Source organism: Paroedura picta, chromosome 4 (assembly GCF_049243985.1).
Source record: "Paroedura picta isolate Pp20150507F chromosome 4, Ppicta_v3.0, whole genome shotgun sequence".
NCBI classification, from domain to species: Eukaryota; Metazoa; Chordata; class Lepidosauria; order Squamata; family Gekkonidae; genus Paroedura; species Paroedura picta.
Window position 1 is genome coordinate 41,335,821 of NC_135372.1, and position 19,100 is coordinate 41,354,920.

The window sequence follows — 19,100 nt, forward strand, 5'->3', positions numbered from 1 at the left end:
GAGTTTTGCCCCCGAAATAGAGCATCACCTCCCACTCCTCAAACCCCGACATGCCAACTAATTCTGGGTGATGCCATCACACGTTAAAAAGTTACTACCTTCCTGGGTTTTTTTTGGGGGGGGGGTTTGTGAGGGCGAGGTGCATTCAGAAAATGGGAGCCACTGCCTAGAAAGGAAGGAGGACTGTGCAATGGATGTCCTCCAAAGGCAATTGGATAAAGATAGTCTATTGGATGTGGTGATACCAAGAAGCAGTGGATTCATGACTTTTGTGTTGTCCCCCGTTGGTATGGAGGTGATGAGTGATTGTGAGTCTTGGCTGAACCGATACAAACATTCTTAGGATCCATGCTTTGAAACCATGGATTTCCACCATGGCAACAGCACAAAGCAGTGGATCCATGTTGAAATATGAGGCAAAGAAAACAATATATGGAGTTGTGTTTTAGGTGATGCAACACAAAAGTTCTGAGGATCCATGAGGATACCATGGATCAAATCTTAGCACCATGGCAGAACCACAAGGGTGTGCATTTGGAGATTTCTGAGGTGCTAAAAGTGCCCATACACATAGCCATTGTTAGGTGCGAAGTGGTGTCCGACCCATCGCGACCCCATGGACAATGATCCTCCAGGCCTTCTTGTCCTCTACCATTTCCCAGAGTCCATTTAGGTTTGCACCAACTGCTTCAGTGACTCCATCCAGCATTAGGCTCTTCTCCAAGCATTAGGCTCTTCTCCAAGGAGTCCTTCCTTCTCATGAGGTGGCCAAAGTATTTGAGCTTCATATTTAGGATCTGGCCTTCTAAAGAGCAGTCAGGGCTGATCTCCTGTAGGACTGACCGGTTTGTTCACCTTGAAGTCCAAGGGACTCACAAGAGTCTTCTCCAGCACCAGAGTTCAAAAGCCTCAATTCTTTGATGCTCGGCTTTCCTTATGGTCCAACTTTCACAGCCATACATTGCAACTGGGAAGACCATAGCCTTAACTAGACGCACTTTTGTTGGCAGGGTGATGTCTCTGCTTTTTAGAATGCTGTCTAGATTTGCCATAGCTTTCCTCCACGTGAGCAAGTGTCATTTAATTTCTTTGCTGCAGTCCCCAGGTGGTGGAGGGGTGATCTTGGAGCCCATAAAAGTAAAACTCCATATATCCATGGGGATCCGTGCTTTGGAACCATGTTTTTGCCCTGTAACATCGCCATGAAAGCGTGGATCTGTAATTTTTGTGCCGTATACTGTGGATATCGATATAAGTGATCTTATGGTGAGCTTGAGGTGGCCCAGAGCAAAAATCGTGAGGATCGGTGAATTTTAAACCAAATTATTGCCCCACTGTGGCACCACAATGCTGGGGATGAATGACTTTTGTGGTGCTGCCTATAGTCTAAGACATGGCCTACAGAATGAATGTGGTTTTATTTCATTGCAATTTAGAAATCATATAAATTCATGAGGATCCATTTGAAACCATCTAGATCAGGCTTTTATCCACACCCTTCCAAAAGCACTTTGTACAACAGTAAAATCAGGATCTATCTGTGATCCTTCACTCCATTTCTAAAAAGAAAATTAGGAGAAATTGCTTCCAGGAAATCCCTCCCCCCTTCAGAGACAAAAACTAAAAGACATCTGCCTGCACTCAGTGAGGCTCCAATTGACAGGCAATCAGCCTGGGGGGTGGGGAGGTTGAATGCCTGCCAGAAATGAGCAGCTGAAGACACCCAGGTAATGCTGAAGTTGCTCCTTCTCTGTAAACCCCCCAGCTATCCCACAAAATTCTCTCCCTCCAAATAGCTACGCATGTCTCACTTTCACCCTCTTCTACCGGGAGCTAAAGAACGCAAAGAGCTCTCACGGGCAAGGCATTCTCATTGAAACCAAAGGGAGCTTTACTCTTGGCTTATGAGGATGTCAATCAACCTAAATGGATAATCATTGGAATAGACAACCTTCCTAAGCCCCGTCCTTGCTGGAAGAGAGACTTTTGTACACTTTACATGCTCAATGCCCGTACGCCAAGGGAGGAAGCCACTCCAAAAAAGCCCACGAATGTACACAGAGGGGTAATACCCGTATGTGGTCTTGTGCTTTTGTCAGGGGCATGGACATAGGAGCCCGGTTTGCAAGCCACAAACTACCCAAATTTGTGTGTTGGGTCGTGCCCATCTCTACTGCTTAACATCCAAGTGGAGCCTGGCAATTTCCCTAAAATACAACTCCGGAGACCATTCCCACTGGAGAAAATAGGTGCCTTGAAGGGTGGACTGTATGGAATTATATCCCACTGAAGTCCCTCCTTTGTCCTCCTCAGCCTCGACTTGCCCCCCCCCTCCAAATCTACAGGAATTTGCAAACCAGAGTTGTAATCCAATGTAGAACTGTCTTGAACTAGGATATGTACTGAGCGCTCAAAGTCATTTTCTTTTGTTTTAAAATTGTGCACATTCTAAGCTGCATAGTGAGAGGAAGCCAAATCCGTTATCCATTATATCTGACAGGTGATGGGAGTGCATTGGGTTCGGTGTACCCAAAAGCTCTCCTACCCCTTTGATGTACTGCTTAGTATTGATGGCGCATCAACTCACATTCCCTGCAGCCATTAGTCTTGGCACTACGGGCTGCTGGCTGCCTGGCTTTTCAGGCTGGATCAATGAAAAGAATAAAGGTGTTCGTAATAACTTGCTTTGGCAGGAAACTCAATGGCTAGAGCAGAGAGAAAGTAAAGCGGAGACCTCCTAATAACTGTTATTAACTGGTTAAAAGCCCATGAAATTTCACTTTACGAATGACCTAGACATTCTGGGGGGGAAAGGATACACCCTGTTTCCTTTCCACCCCATTGTCCTTCTCTTAATCCCCTTCCCGATTGCCTGTTCTTCTTCCGATGCAGTGCTTTCTCCCTCAAATACACTTTTCTGGAGGTGGGGTAGAATCAGTAATTCTACCCACCTCTCCCCTTCCAAAGCTAGCTCAGTTTTTTATATAGTCCTCTTCACCTTCTCCAAATCATTTTCAATCACTTTCCAAAGCTGCTGTTTGCCTTGCACAGAAAAAGAGATACCATACAGGTAACAATATTAGTTTTTTAAACTTATGCGGGTCACCATAAAAAAAAAATGTAATATAGAGCCGATTTAGTGTAGTGATTGAAAAGCAAGTGAGGCCTCACTTTCTCCGTGGACTAGCTAAGAGTCAAACTACTCATTCAGGTACAGGAGAACCTGAATGGGTTCCCCCCCCCAAGCCATTTTTCTGCACAGAAAGAGCACTAGGGAGGAGTTGTTCCCTAAGTTTCTGCATATGGACAGAATACTACACACCGAGCAGCAAAACAAGGGAAACTCTTTCCCTCCAGAGCTGTTTCCATGCAGAAAAACATGGGGGGTGGGGGGGGGGCTAGATCCTATTTGGACTCTCCCTTATTTTAAAAAAGCCATTCCCAGAAAGTTCTAAGTGGCTGTGGGGAACCCAAGATGGGCCCAAGAAATCTAGGCCCAAAGCTGCCAGTCCCCTGGTGGGTCCTGGAGATCCCCTGGAATCGATAGCATATAATATAGACTCCATGGCATTCTTGATGTTGTGGAGTTTTGTTTTTATTTTAGCCAATAACAGTTCATGCTCTGAACCTCAATCAGCATCTGGATATGTTTAAGGAAGTTTGATGTAAATAAAATTCCACTCACATATGCAATGGAGGTGAAAAATTGATTTCAACTATTAGATACAACAGGGAAGATGCCTGATGAACTGTGGCAGGAAATTCAATCAACTTTTGTTGAAACAGCAGTTAAACACTTCAGCTAGGGTTGCCTGCTCCAGGTTGGGAAATATCTGGATATTTTGGGGTGGAACCTCAAGAAGCTCTTTCTCAGAAAAAGAGAGACAGAGAAAACATTTTCTAAAGCAATATGATTTAGGGAGTGAATAGGGGAAATGCATAGCATAATGAATCCAGGTGAAATTTTCCATTAATGGAAGAAGTGGGGTAATTTTCACTAATTCCTCTAATGCCATTTTGCGGGAGCAGCTTTTGGGGCGATCAGTTGGCTGCAATGTGTGTGTGTGTGGGGGGGGGGGGCTGGAACATTCTGTTCCACGGGCAGAAGTACCTTACTTGAGTGGAAGATTTAGTTTGGATCTGATGCAAGTCAGAGATGAACTGTACAGCATATTTGAGAAGGGAGTAGAAACATTGCTGATCCCTACCACAGAGGTTTTCTAATCTAAGATTATGAACCCTGCACACCTGCCACATCAATAGGCAAGGGAAATACACATAGAAGTGGAGGGGAACTGAGCATCCCCCCAGGTTAAGCAATTTCACAGCATGTGGGCCGTGACTTCAGTTGTGATTGGGAATGCAGTTTTATAACACACAGTTTGTATTCATAATGTTGCTCTGGGTTGTGAAGTACCTGGAGACTTTGGGGGTGGAACCAAAAGTGGGTAGAATTTGAGGATGGGAATGGGATATAGGGGCCAAGGCTGAGCAAACAGCAAGCCTATGCTGAATTTTACACTGCACTCTGTAGAATTGTGGGATATGTTTAACCAAAGCATGCATGCCACAAACATCTCCCACCATTCGGCACAATCCACTTACTTTCATCAGATCCCGGTGGTGTTCGAGTACGCTGCAAGTAGTCTGCCAGGTATCCTGGTAACATTCCCAGGGGTCCACTCTATTGTAAGGAAGAAACAGAGAAAAGTTCAGTTGGCCTTATCTGCAAACTGATTGATTACATCTGTAGACCACCGCTCCTGGGCCAGCCATCTCACAGCAGGTAACAACATGAATACATTAAAAATCCAACAGTGCAAAAACAACTAAAAGACAATCCTATCTCCACTCCCTAAAAACCCCCACCACTGCAGCCATATTTCTCAGGGTTGGTGCTTACAGGAGGGGCCCAAGATTTATCTATCTATCTATCTATCTATCTATCTATCTATCTATCTATCTATCTATCTATCTATCTATCTATCTATCTATCTATCTATCTATCTATCTATCTATCTATCTATCTATCTATCTATCTATCTATCTATCTATCTATCTATCTATCTATCTATCTATCTATCTATCTATCTATCTATCTATCTATCTATCTATCTATCTATCTATCTATCTATTTGATTTTCCCTCAACCAAATGCCTGTAATGGCCATTATTGACATACTGATTAAAGGTAAAGGTATCCCCTGTGCAAGCACCGAGTCATGTCTGACCCTTGGGGTGACGCCCTCTAGCATTTTCTTGGCAGACTCCATGCAGGGTGGTTGGCCATTCCCTTTCCCAGTCATTACCATTTTACCCCCCAGCAAGCAAGCTGGGTACTCATTTTACTGACCTCGGAAGGATGGAAGGCTGAGTCAACCTTGAGCCGGCTGCTGGGATCAAACTCCCAGCCTCATGGTCAGAGCTTCAGACAACATGTTGGCTGCCTTACCACCCTGCGCCACAAGAGGCTCTTGACATACTGATTAGGTAAATAGGTAAAGATTTATTTTCTATACATATATCCTGAGCATCAGACTCCCAGTGATCTCCCATTCATATCAACAATCATTTCCACAGCCACTTAGGCTCAGGTGCCCCCAAGATGGCTTGGTCTATAATAACTGAAGTGGTCCATTGTACTCTGATATGCTCAGTTTTAAAACTATATTGGCCAAACAAGTTGATAGCTCAACTTTCTAATTTACTCCAGACCTACCACTGTTTATTATGTCCTCCAGTTGCAGCCATTGCTCCATCAAGTAGTTGGCCAGGTGCTAATAGAAACGTCTTATAAACTTATATTCAGGTTTCTTCTAAGACAATCAATGCCTTTATTTTTGGTTAGACAGCCCTGGCTTCCCAGCGCCTTAACTTTCACTGGTACATCTTTTTTAGAGGCTTAGACCATCAGCCTTCAACTTCTCTAGCTTGATGGAGGAAGATCTTCTTTAACCCTAATCTGTAATGGGAGAGCCACTTCTACTTTTTTATTGTCTGTATTTTATTGTCTCTCTCAGCATTACATGAATTTTTGCCAATGTCTTCCTTTCCAAGTTATAGCTGTAGTGCTGCTGGAGTATCCACCTTGACTAAAAAGAACTATAATTTGGTTATAAACCACCAGTAGAAGACCTATGATTTAGACCAACAGTCCCAACATGGTACCTTTAGGAGCTAGGGTGCCCACCAAAGTGTTTCCTGGCACCTGCTCCCCTCCACCCAGATCCTAGGAGGAGTCACTGGCAGGAAATTCTATTTAGAAACTGCTGCACTGATGGGGGATCATGGGAGCGGGGACTTTTTGGTGGTGTACCAACACAATGATGTCACATCCAGTATGACTCCAAAGTGATGCCATCACACAAGGCTTTTACCATAGAGTTTCCAGTAACTCCTAGAGAGGTGTGCCATTACTTTTAGGTTTCCCTTGGAAGTAACATCAAGATGTTGCCTCCATCCCCTTTAAGAACGTTTGTAGCCAATCGATCTAAGCAAGCTTTGGAAAACCAATCTGATGTTCATTTCTAGTTTACCTTACCAAGTTTTGATTTTTATCATTGTTGATAGAGGAGTTTTAGTATTTACTGATTTTTAGAGCTATAGTAGTTAGCTCGTATATCCGGTTTAACCCCGTTGCAATATGGAACTTTGTTCATTTAAACATACATATTTACAATGTCGTACTCATCCAGTTGTACGTGTAGGATTTGCCACTGCTTGTCAGAACAAACAACCAGCTGCTAAATAAGAAGCTAAAAGTGATCAGCCCTATGTGTACTTGTAAAAATACAAGATGCTACACCTGCTTATCAAGTTTTCCCTCAATAGTTAGATAAGCTTCATAACAAAAGAAGAAGCACTTGGACTCAAAGGGTGGGGATTTCGTTAAAGGAATACTAGATAGAGAAAATTTTGATTCAACTATAACAAAAAAGGCGGCCAGATTTATAGCCGTCAAGACCATTCATTAAATACAATCTTTCCCTCCACGTACCCCGTTCAGCTAATTTCAGCCACAAAGATGAATGAAGAGTGATGAGGTTGGGGATGATAATTGCAGCTCTGCCTATCCCCACACCAGGCACATTAGTCAATGGCGTGAAGAAAATGCCTCCAGCTGAAGCATTTCATGCCACAAAGAGAAATTGGCAGCATGTTGAAATGCCAAAGAATTCTGCAAGTCTAAACCACATGAGCACAAAAATATGGGGTACAGGCTGACACAGTGTGATACCAAAAATTATTTAGGGATCAGCAACTGAAAGTTTTTCCTTCAAGCTGATCAAATATCTCTAAACTAGAAGTTAAGCCCGCTGTATACAAAATACAGTGGGTGCTAGCAGGCAGTGGGTGGGTGCGGGAGGCCCCCCTGGCCGCCCCCTCCCCCCGAGCTCCCGGCTTCAGCGTGGGGCTCGGAGCAGGCCCGCCGCATCTGGGATGCGCTGGGCCTGCTCCAAGGCTGTCGCTGAAGCCTCTTCCGGCTGCCCCCCTCCTCTGAGTCCACGGCTTCAGCAGCGGGCTCAGAGCAGGCCCGGTGCATCTGGGACACGCCAGGCCTGCTCTCAGCCCAGCGCTGAAGACTCCCCCGCCCCCTCCCCCTGAGTCCGCGGCTTCAGCAGCGGGCTCGGAGCAGGCCCCGTGCATCTGGGACATGCTGGGCCTGCTCCAAGCCCACTGCTGAAGCCTCCCTTGGCCGCCCCCCTCCCTACCGAGTCTGGGATGGGCCAAGGGGACCATTGGGAGCCGCGCTTTGCGTGGCTGCCAATGGGCCCCTTGGCCCCAGACTGACACTTGGAGGGGCCAGTCAGAGGGCCCCCGGACTGACACTAGGAGCGGCTCCTGATTGGCCCTTCAAGTTTTTATCCCGGACTCGCCCCGCCCCTTTCTCCACCCACTTACCCCTTACTCTTTTATTTTTACAGCTCCCGCGGGAGCGGTTTACAGATAGCGAAGTATTGATTCAAATGGGTAGCCGTGTTGGTCTGAGGTAGCACAACAAAATCAGAGTCCAGTGGCACCTTTAAGACCAACAAAGGTTTATTCACGGCATGAGCTTTCGAGTGCAAGCACTCTTGCTTACAGTTGAAAGCTCACGCCTTGAATAAATCTTTGTTGGTCTTAAAGATGCTACTGGACTCTGATTTTATAGTGCATTGTTATGGATATCACACTCTTGTACAATAGAGCTGCTTAGTGGCTTTGTCTTGGAATACCCACAACCTCACTGGAATATGCTTTCTTTAGAGGCCGTGACAGACATTCCCCCTGATGTTGGTACAAAATTCAATATTTGTTCAATTAAAAGGATTGGACTGCATCCAAAAGAGGATTTCCACTGATAAAAAGGAGACCAATTTTTGCTGATTTCTTCCTCCTACTACAAATCTCCAATTCTTTCTTCCCCTCCCCCCTGAGCAGCAATTCAGGGGCCATTTTGGGCTGCAGTGCGAGAGGGGAGGCATCAAAAACTCACTCCTCTAATGGGCATTACCAGCGGATCCAAGCCATTATTTTAATTTCTATAGCCTCACTTAGGGATGCCTCTTAGTTACCAGCAGTTCTCGCAGCTGCCTTCCCAACTGTTTCCACGCCACACATTTGCTAAAACCCGATGACATCTCCTCATTTACAAATCCCAGCGTGGCCATTCCCAGGAGTGGTGGCGGCCCGGCAATTTTACGCCTGTCTCTCACAAGATGAGGGAGCGCAGCTATAGAAGGGTGCTGAAATTCCCAAGCTCCCCTACTTCAGGCTTAGCTTCTATAAAGAAAGCATCAAAAACCTCACAGGCCAAGCAACGGCACGAGGTCTTGATTGAAAACGTAATGGGTTACTAAATCGGGCTGCTTTCTTAAACATTTTTCTTAGCAGCTGAGCTCTGTTTTTCCATTCACTTCACCTGAGCTTTCTTCAGAGATGCCAGCTTGCTAATTAACACACTCTCACTAATGTCGCTAAAGGCTCAATTCACATAAAACAGGCTGCCTCTGGGAGGGTTCACATGTGTGTAAGTTACCTTAGAAGAAGTGCTGTTTATTTATACCCTGTTTTTCAGCACCTGAAGGAGTCCCAAAGTGGCATACAAACACCTTCCTCTCTTCATAACAGACACCCCGTGAGGTAGGTGGGGTTGAGAGAGCTCTGAGAAAACTGTGACGGGCCAAAGGTCACCCAGCTGGCTGCCTGTGGAGGAGGAATGGGGAATCAAACCCGGCTCTCCATAATACTCCAGGGGTAGTCAACCTGTGGTCCTCCAGATGTTCATGGACTACAATTCCCAGGAGCCCCTGCCAGCAAATGATCTGGAGGACCACAGGTTGACTACCCCTGCACTACACCATGCTGGTTTTTTTCACCACGCTAGGTTAACTCACCCCAGGCAACTGGAGTGTTATTGGGGCAATTTCACTGATCCCATCATCAAGAGGCTGCCCAACTTGGGATAAGCTTTGCCCATCTTCCTGTGCATGCAAATGGGGCTGGGAAATCAAACAGTTAGCTGTTGTGTTTTGAGTAAAACACACTGCCCATTTTCGGCATTCCAAAAGTATCCACAGGTTCAACTAGATTAGGAATTCTGGCCCCACGTCCTTGGCCTGTGGCTTATTCACATTAAGGGCAGGGATGCCAGCCTCCAGGTGGGGCCTGGAGAGCTCCCGGAATTACAGATCATCTCCAGACTACAGAGATTAGTTCCCCCAGAGAAAACAGATACTTTGGAGGCATTGCATCCCATGGAAACTTCAGTTCTGCCCAGACCAAGATCTCTAGGAGTTTCCTAGCCTGGATCTAGTAACCATAATTACAGGGCATAGTTTGAAGCAAGAAAGGGTTGAAGAACAAACAACACCGGCCTAGTCCAGTGTCTCTCCCACTCAAACATACAGGCGAAGGGCTCTGTCACTTCCTAGGTAACCAGATTTTAACATTGGTAAAGCGGGACACCATTGACTGGGGGGGGGTTCTTTATTAAAAATTTGGTCTATATGGAGCAACAAAAAGTTTCATAGAACGCATAGAACACAAAAATAGTATTGTAATATATATTTTTAAATTTCAACATAAGTACAGTTTGCAAGGTGCCCCAGATGTCCCTCCAAAAGTGGGACAATCTGGTCACCTTACCCAAGTACAGACAGCAACAACAGTCCTTTGAAGATTCTCCAGGCACCTCCATGACTTACTCTCATTGGTGAGTCAAGACACAGGGAAACAGGAGTCAACAATCAAGAGGAATAATCAAGGAAGCATTCTGATAATCCCTTGACCGTTCTGGACACAGAATGGGTTGACATATGGTGTTGGAGGCAAGTCAACAAGACTAATGAGTGAGTTCTAAATAAAATCAAGTCTGAACTCTCTCTAGAAGCTAAAATGACTACATTGAGGCTATCAGATATGGTCACATTATGAGAAGACAAGTCACTGGAAAAGACAACAACGCTGAGGAAAGTTGAAAGCAACAGAAGAGGAAGCCCCGGCATGAGTTGGAGCGACTCAATAAAGGACTTGATTGGATTGACTCAATAAAGGACTCATTTGCAAGACCTGAGCAAGGCTGTTGATACAGGATGCTTCAGAGGTCATTAATTCATTGGCACACCATGGACTAGAAGCAGATTGAGAGCACTTAACGCACACACACACTGCATGATGGGAAGACTTAAGAGTCCTTTGTCAGAAGAAAGCAGCTGTGGCCAATTATGAAGGCTAGGTCCCTGATTGCCATGTTGAGGTTTAAGTAGGAAATCTCCAAAGGCTAAATTCGGTTCCCGGGTGAGTAGGTGCTTGCTTTTATGAATGTACCTTATCACATCTGTTTCAGATAGAGAAATAAGTGTCTGTACTAAATTCTTCTATGGGCTTAACGGCTGGAAATCCAGGGTGGGCAGGTGGTGGTTCATTTTCATAGCATCTATGGGAAACTGGCTATTCACTTAATGGTTGAAAATGACATTTCTTTAAGCGGCTTGTAAATTTATAGAGACTCTTTAGAATTCCAGGATAGCAATAACAGTTTTTCATAATAACTGCTGCATGTCTTTACTGTGTGGTATTTAAAGTCTGTGCTTAGTCTGCATATAAGGACAACGATCATCTCAAGGGGTTTCTAGTCTGGATATGTTCACTGAATACAGCCCTTATTGGTCCAGGTGCTAGGGCAGGAGTGGCCAAACTGTGTCTCTCCGGATGTTCATGGACTGCAATTACCATGAGCCCCTGCCAGCATGGGATCATGGTACTTATAGTCTATGGTCATCTGGAGATCCGTAGTTTGCCCACCCCTGTACTAGGGGATGCCTCCCCTGTCTCAGTGGGGGTCAAAATAATCAGAAATAGCTGTTTCATTGGATTAGCATTGTACTTGTATTGGGTGGAATTCTTCATTGCATCATCAGATGTTATGTTTCGTTTTGAGTTTGTTGCAGTTGTGCAAAATTCCTCTGCTTATTCTTTTTAACAGTTTTGAGTTTCTCATTTAGCGAGTAATGCTGGGGAGCATCCAACCTTCTTGCAAGTAGTCTTCCTTCAGATTTAGTGCGTCCTTCTCTAATGGCTCTTAATTTCGAGTAAGACTCTTTAGATGGGAAGAAGGCTTCACATGTAAGCCAAAAGGAAAAGTGGGGTATGTTTCAATAAACATTTCTCAGTGAATTGGAATGGGAGGATAGGATCTGTGTGCGATTATAACATTGGCGTGGGAAGCTCACCAAATATTTCAAAGAGAGATGCTAGCAAAGAAGAGTTTGAGGCATTGCAATAAACATGGCTTATATTGCTCAAGATGCTTAAGGTTTGACTAACTTGACATGAATGCTCCCTGGCGTCCAAGGAGGGGCTCCTGCAGGGCCCTGGCCCGCCTGCCGCTCAACCTGGCTGTCGGCAGAATATATATATTCTGCCTGTAAAAGACAATTTTTAGCTGTGTTCCTTGCTTTAGAGTAGAGATCAAGGGTAGTTCAAAAACCTCACTGTAGGAGCATTATAGAATGTCCAATATAAGATACAGTATACCATATTGAAAATTTTCCCCTGGCAACAGACACAAAATCAGTGCTCAGCTAGAATTTTCCAATGGTTTTTCATCTAGGTAAGCTGAAAGCATGAACTGAAACCTGAGTCTTGTAAAAGCTTTTTGCAGTATCCTTAAAATTAAGTCTTGCAGATACATTTGTTGTGTATGATTGCTCTTGATAATCTGACACCATATACAAAAGCAGGAGTTCTGAACAGCCTGCAAATCAATACAAGCTCCCCCCCCCCAAGTAAAATTTGCTTCTAATTGCCTTCCTTAAGGGCACCAGATCTAGCTTTAACATAAAAGGATAACATGCTTTCACATTACCTATTCTACTTATGAGACACTGATCAAACATACTTTTTTCCTGTAAGTGTATTTACTGGCATCCTGTTAGGGTTTATTCAGTGTATGAGCCAAATCTTGGGTGTTTGTGCCACAGTGAAACAGATTCCAGATTTGACTCTAAAGCAAGACAGATGGAGGTCCCTCTAGGGAGATTCGGAAAAGCTTAAAAAAAAACTGCTTTTGGATGACCTCCAGTCCTTCTGCTTTTATAAACCTCACAGTTCAGCAACACAAATTATTTGGGCAGTAGCCTCCTGCACAAAATCTCTGGTAGCTGGAGACACTGAATTCTTGCCCTTTCCCTGTGAAAATTTTTGATGGACATGCATTTTAGAGAACATTATTTTGATACCACTAAGTGCTTCTTCCACCCACCGCCTCACACAGCCCCGTTCATTATTATAGCCGGTGATATAACTTTTAATTAGGTTTCTCATCAACATTAGCAATAAGCAGGTTGAAGCTGTAGGAAATCCAGGTTCTTCTGGGAAATTCTGTGTAGGTGGAAAGTTCCATCAAGTCACAGCTGACTTATAGCGTCCTCATAGGGTTACCAAGGCAAGAGATGAACAGAGGTGCATCGCAACCCTGAACTGACTTGGTGGTCTCCCACCCAAGCACTAACTAGGGCTGCCCCTGTTTAGCTTCTGAGATCTGATGAGATCAGGCTAGCCTGGGGCATCCAGGTCAAGGCAGATTATTCCAAGGGTGGCCACTCTGACCTGTGTGCCTCTTTACTACCTTCTTATTCTGTTCTTCTTCCAAGCAGTTCAGGATGATACACATCATTCTCCCTTTGTCTGATGAATCTGACAGGCATTTACTTGGTATTACTCCAGCTTTCACCATTGCCCCATTTATGTCACAAGCAAAGACGACCCATCAGCCAAAGATGAATAAACAGAAAGAAATTTCCAAGCTGGCGATGGCAAAAAGCTTTATTCAGAACGAGTTCCTAGGTTTAAAACCTCGTTTTCATATTTTACTTCCTCAGTAAACTTATTTCTGAATTGTTTTTTTTTTTCAGGGATACAAACAAAGTCTTCAAAACACTAATTCTTATATTTTATATACCTTATATTTTATATTTTAAGTAATATAATTTGGGTCTATTAGTATCAAAGGTCCATAAAGATAACTATCTTATAAATGACCCATTTATAAAGCTTTTTGCCATCACCAGCTTGGAAATTTCTTTCTGTTTATGCATTTATGTCACAAGCAGCATGTGTTCTTACGCATTTCTATTCTCTTTGTGACAAATCATCCCATAATCATGGTGGGACTCTTTTTACCTCAGTCCTAAGCAGCATCTTCAGGCTTCAACCAAAAGTAGTGAGAGTTTCCTGTCAGTGCAAGGTGAATATCTAGGGCCTTTTCGCACAGGGATCTTTGTTGCAAATTGTTTGCGGAATGAAAAATCGCCATTTAAAATAGTGGAATTCGTCGTTATGCATACCTGCCTTTGTAGTGGAATCAGTTGCGTTTTTTAGCGTTTCCCACAGGCTTCCGGTCTCGGCAGAAATCGCTAGAAAGGAAGCGCTATTGCCAAGCTCGTCCCGCCCCTGGCCGTCAAGCAGCCAATGGGCAGCCGTTAGCATGCTCCCAAACAGCCCCTTTCCCTTTAAGAAAGGTTTTTAAAAAAAAAAAACGACCCATAGCAACGAATCTAGGTAGATTCGTTGCTACGGAGAGACCCATCCAGCTGCCTAATGTGAGCTGTCGCTTGATTGTATGATCGTTTGCACGCTGCCTCGAGTGATAAAAAAAAAATCCCCCCCCCCTCTCACGGGCCCGATTTTCGGCTGAATTTATTTGTAAAAAATAAAGGGACTTTATTTCAGCAAACGGGCTTTTCAGTGGTTTGTGCTTAGTGACTAAAGGTGAAGGACTGAAGCCAGGGAAGCCTCTAAACAGAAAGAGGCTCGCCGGTGCGTTTATCCCCGCTCGCTCGGAGAAAAAAAAATGGCGATCGCTTCGCCGGAAGTTTGGAGGAGAGAGCCAGGGGGAGGGACTTTGAAGAACCAGCAACAATGGTAACGCACAGGTCTTTAGCGCTACTGTTGCAGATTGGTTGCAGGAGTGTATCGCTATCCGGAGGGTGAATCCACTTTTCTGGATTCCCCTGAAAGCGCCACAACGAAGCGCTTTTTGCTGATTGGTTTCAGGATTGTTGCAGATTGTCTACGACGTCGTGGGTTATGGCAAATTAGTAGCGTTTCCAAATAGCAACCATTGTGCTACTTTGAAGCCGTGCGAAATGGCCCCTAGCTTTCATTATGTTTGCCCCACTGCTTTGTTGCTGTTTTTTAATCCCTGCTGGCCAATGTGGATCTTTCTAACATGACCTAAAGAGAGTAGGTTCTCTGTCACAATGACTGTGCAACGTACTGGCTTACCTGATCCAATCTGAGGACTGGACAGCCAACTGGCACATTGTCAGGCGGTGTCGGCTAGAGACCAGGCCCTGCAAAATAGCAGCATGTCAGCAGAAGTAGCAAAGGAAGGTGGCACAGTGCTGGACCTCTTCATAAAACCCAAACCTTCCACTTAAGTTGTTCCATGATCTCAGGCTGTAGAGCCTGAAAGCTGCTCTGGAAAGGCAATGGATTCAGATCGTTATCAGCCACAAATAATTGGGGTGTCCTGAACTATTCACCCGTTCTAGGCTGGGGCCCATCAAGATGCTGTCTATCCCTGTTATTGTAAATAACAATTGCTCATGCCCCCCAAAGCAACACAATGGAGCCATACAAAGTGAAGATCATGTACTTGGGAGAGAAAAATATGTAAATTACAAAATTACTTGGAAAATAGAGCTGTTCTGCCAGGCCTATGGTTGAGGCCAAAATGACATTTGGAAGTGCTGGTCTCCCTGCCAGAAATCCACCGAATTTACTCCAGCTAAGCTTTCATATGACCCTCCCCCTGCCCCTTATTGTAGGATAGTGAAAAAATGGGCCACGACAACCCTGTTTTGTTGTAACCCACTCTGAGTGACTAGACAGAGGTCAGGCAATAAATACTATATAATAATAATAATAATAATAATAATAATAATAATAATAATAATAATAATTCCAAAATAACAATTCTCCCTCCTCCAAATGTCTTGATGAATATGCTCCAGGCTGCACGTTCCATTAAAGAAAGAGAGAGAAGGGGAAACTAGCCTGCTCAAGTTTCTTGAGAGCTGGAGGGCAAGACCTACGAACTGACCCCCAACTCACACAGTTGGTTTTTCAGCCTGTATATTCTACCAGTGAATTATGAAGGCATCTTTGGGAAATTTTCCAGATACAGCACCTTCCTGCCTCTCACCTACGGCTACTTCAAGGAATGTGTCTGATTCCGGAGGTAAGCCAGTAGGTCTAGTGACAATTTCAGCCTCTGGACTGTCTTAATATGATGGCACACAGAATTTGTATTCTACCTGGTGCCTCAAGAAAAACAAGCCGCAGATACAGGGAGGATTATCTGAGGCTACTGCCTTCTCTCACTTCCGTTTCTTCAGCTGTGGTGCAATTTCTTTCAGACACTTTCACAAGCAGAAGAGCTGCCCTGAATGAAGGTGTAGCCATTTGTTTGCTCTGAGCCTTGGGGAGGGCTGTATATAAATGTAATAAAAACAAACACAAACACACACACACACACACACACATACATACATACATATATAAAGGTAAAGGTATCCACTGTGCAATCACTGAGTCATGTCTGACCCTTGGGCCCTCTAGTGTTTTCTTGGCAGACTCAACACAGGGTGGTTTGCCATTCCCTTCCCCAGTCATTACTGTTTTACATACATGCACACGCACACACTTTACCCAACAGGGAATTTGGGTTTTAAGAGCTGAATAACAGAAAGAACTTTAGTAGCCTTTCCCTTAGGGTCACCAGGTATCATCTGGATGCCAGAGGGGCTCAGGTAATGCTGCCGTTCCAAGTGAGAAACTCCTGGAGGTTTGGGCAAATAACCTGGGGAGGACAGAGACCTCATTGGGGTTCAATGCCACAAAGTCCATCCTCCAAAGCATCCATTTTCTCCAGGAGAACTGATCTCTGTAGTCTATAAATCAGATGTAATTCCAGAGGAACCCCACCTGGAGGCTGGCATCCCTACTTTCCCATCACTGTATATCTATGACTAAGAAAAGCAATATTTGTTGAATTTCTGCCTATTAAAGGATGCAGAATCCTTTTTTTGGGGGGTAGCAGTTGCACATCAAGTCAAGCCAATCAAAACTGGTCAAGGTGCCACCCGCATTTTATCTCAATAGATTATATTGGAAGTGACAGAGAGTCCAAGTAAATATACCCACCTGCTTCCCATAGGAGTCATGTACAGGTGACACAATTCCACCAATGACAATGAACCTTCCTGTCTTGTGCAGGTAATCTCGGGCTCTTTCTAATGGAAGGGAAAAAATGGGGTACAAATCAGCATTTAAATTCTACTTATCAGAAAAAAAAGCTAGCAAAACCCACCCTAGGTTTTTCAAAATCTGTATCAAAGCATGTACAAATGTCTCTAGGAACACGAGATTACTTGAGCATTAAAATATTTGCAATCCTCATTAAAAATTCAATCGTAGTGGTGAAAAGTTAAAACTCCGGCGGCTGCTGTGATGTCAGAGATTGGCAGGGCAGATGGACGGGTCTCTAGATCAGGCATTCCCAGCAAGGGGGTCTGTGGCCTTTCCCTTCCTGCCTTAATGGAGTCAGCCACAAGCTAGGGAACTGGTTGCTTCCATTGCTCCCCCTCCCGAGCATGAGTGAGTTATCTCATGGTTTATTTTTTATTTATTATATTTATATACCGCCCTCCCCAGAGGCTTATGAGTCTGCATGATTCCTCCACCTTAAACAGCCTCCTGTTTCTCCCCCACTCAGTTCTCAGCCTGCCTGTTAACTTCTAGGGGTGTGGTCAGGAGGTGTGGCCAGCTAACATCACTTTCAGGGTGCCTCAAAACCTGGAAAATTATTTCAGGGGCTCCTCCATGGTCAGAAGGTTGAAAAGGACTGGGCTAGATCCAACTGGCTGATCTGCTTGGTAGGGGTAGTCAAACTGCGGCCCTCCAGATGTACATGGCCTACAATTCCCATTAGCTCCTGCCTGCTCATGGGAATTGTAGTCCATGGACATCTGGAGGGCCACAGTTTTGACTACCCCTGTGCTAGAGAATAGTTGAACAGGGTCCATATATTATTATAGAGTCTCAGAGAAATGAGAATCCTGGAGTGGATACAGAAGGTACACTCTCTATTTTGTCTATTTTATTCCACTTCTCCTATGGGAGACCATGTAGACTAGGAGAAATTGATTGGTGCCTCTAAGAATCATAAAGGCCTGGGGCTAGCTGGTGATTAAGAGACAGATGGGAGTGTTGTTGGCTGGCACCCCCTATGAATCTTCAGAGCAGATTTTTCTACCTAACGCAGAAAAAAAACCCTAAAAATGTTGAGAAGCATATTTTAGGCTAAGTAGAACTGGATAGGCGCCCATTATACCAATACAAATATTCAGGATCAAAATGTTAGCATGACACACAAAACTCATGCACACAGGAGCCTGCAAGTTATATAAGGTAGAGGGGAAAAACCAGGAGCAAGTAATTAGTGAGAAATTTAAATTTCATATTTGGTGGAAATTACCTCACAAGAAGGGGAGGAGTTGGTAGAGCTGAACTGTAACCTGTAAATAAAATCCCAAGACCCCACAGCCCACTGAACTGCCCTCCCCACTTGGCAAAACTTAGTAGAAACATCCGTGCTAGTTCAGTACATATTTATGTCCGAAAGCAACACAGGGAGGGGGACCCACTACTGGCCCCTTGCTTGGATTATGGAATCCTGAAACTAGCTTAGGTTATTTAACTGTCCATCAGATTGAGCAGAGTCTAGTTGTGTGGCCAGCACTAAATGAAGCCACATATAGGAAGTCTGGAGGCCAGCTAACTGATAAGTCAGGATAACAGCTTCCTAGGGGATGTGGTTCCATTCAGAGCATAGACTAGTCCCTCAAGAAGTCGATACGTCTCTGCCTTCTCACTGATTACAACGCTGAAGGCTCTATAGCTAGTTAACAGTTCAGGACTTCTTGCAGCAAACTTTACATCTTATGTTTTTTTATTATCCTTATCCGTTGTTGTTCCTCTATATATTTATGAAACAGCCTAGGGGGTGGGACATGTCCGGCTATCCAAATTGGAATAGGGCCAATCAGGGTGCAGCCAGCTTTGCCCTGATTGGCCCTGCCCTGCGGCTCCTGCCCTCCGGCCATGGACTCTAGCCTCTTTGCTCTCAGATGCGTCGGTGCCTGGAGCCAGCAGCAGGTAAGGGGAGAGGCTCTGGGCAAAGGGTCATGGTGGAGGGCCTCCTAATGAGGGCCTCTTGGCCTGCTAGGCTGGGCCTGCTGACAAGGGCCTCCCAACCTGCTCACTGCTCGTTAAGGACTGCTAAGGAGCTGACTAGCTGACTGCTAAGGAGCTCTGTCCTGGCCCTGCTAATGAACTGCCCAGCCCCCACCCACCCCACTTGATCTGGCTGCGAGCTGCTGCCCAAGGCCACCTTAAGCTGCCTGGCCTGGGGACCCTTTCAAGGCCCGTTCTTAGGAACGGGCTTTGAAGCTAGTATATAATAAAAAGAGGATTTAGTGATCTGTTGACCAATGTTGTTGAAGCTCTGCGCGTCCATCATACAACCCGGACCATGTAGCCCAGGCTTGCCC

The 19,100-nt window shown here is 44.8% G+C and overlaps 1 protein-coding gene across 1 annotated transcript in view; it reads right to left on the bottom strand.

The window, feature by feature from the left end:
• Positions 1 to 19,100, bottom strand: part of NMNAT2 (nicotinamide nucleotide adenylyltransferase 2) — an 82,868-nt gene that overhangs the window by 21,188 nt on the left and 42,580 nt on the right. Inside the window, exons 2-4 of the mRNA XM_077332615.1 lie at positions 16,693 to 16,781; positions 14,770 to 14,837; positions 4,606 to 4,684 (exon numbers count right to left, since the gene is read on the bottom strand). Coding sequence (XP_077188730.1) covers positions 4,606 to 4,684; positions 14,770 to 14,837; positions 16,693 to 16,781 — 236 coding nt within the window. The remainder of the gene's footprint in view (positions 1 to 4,605; positions 4,685 to 14,769; positions 14,838 to 16,692; positions 16,782 to 19,100) is intronic.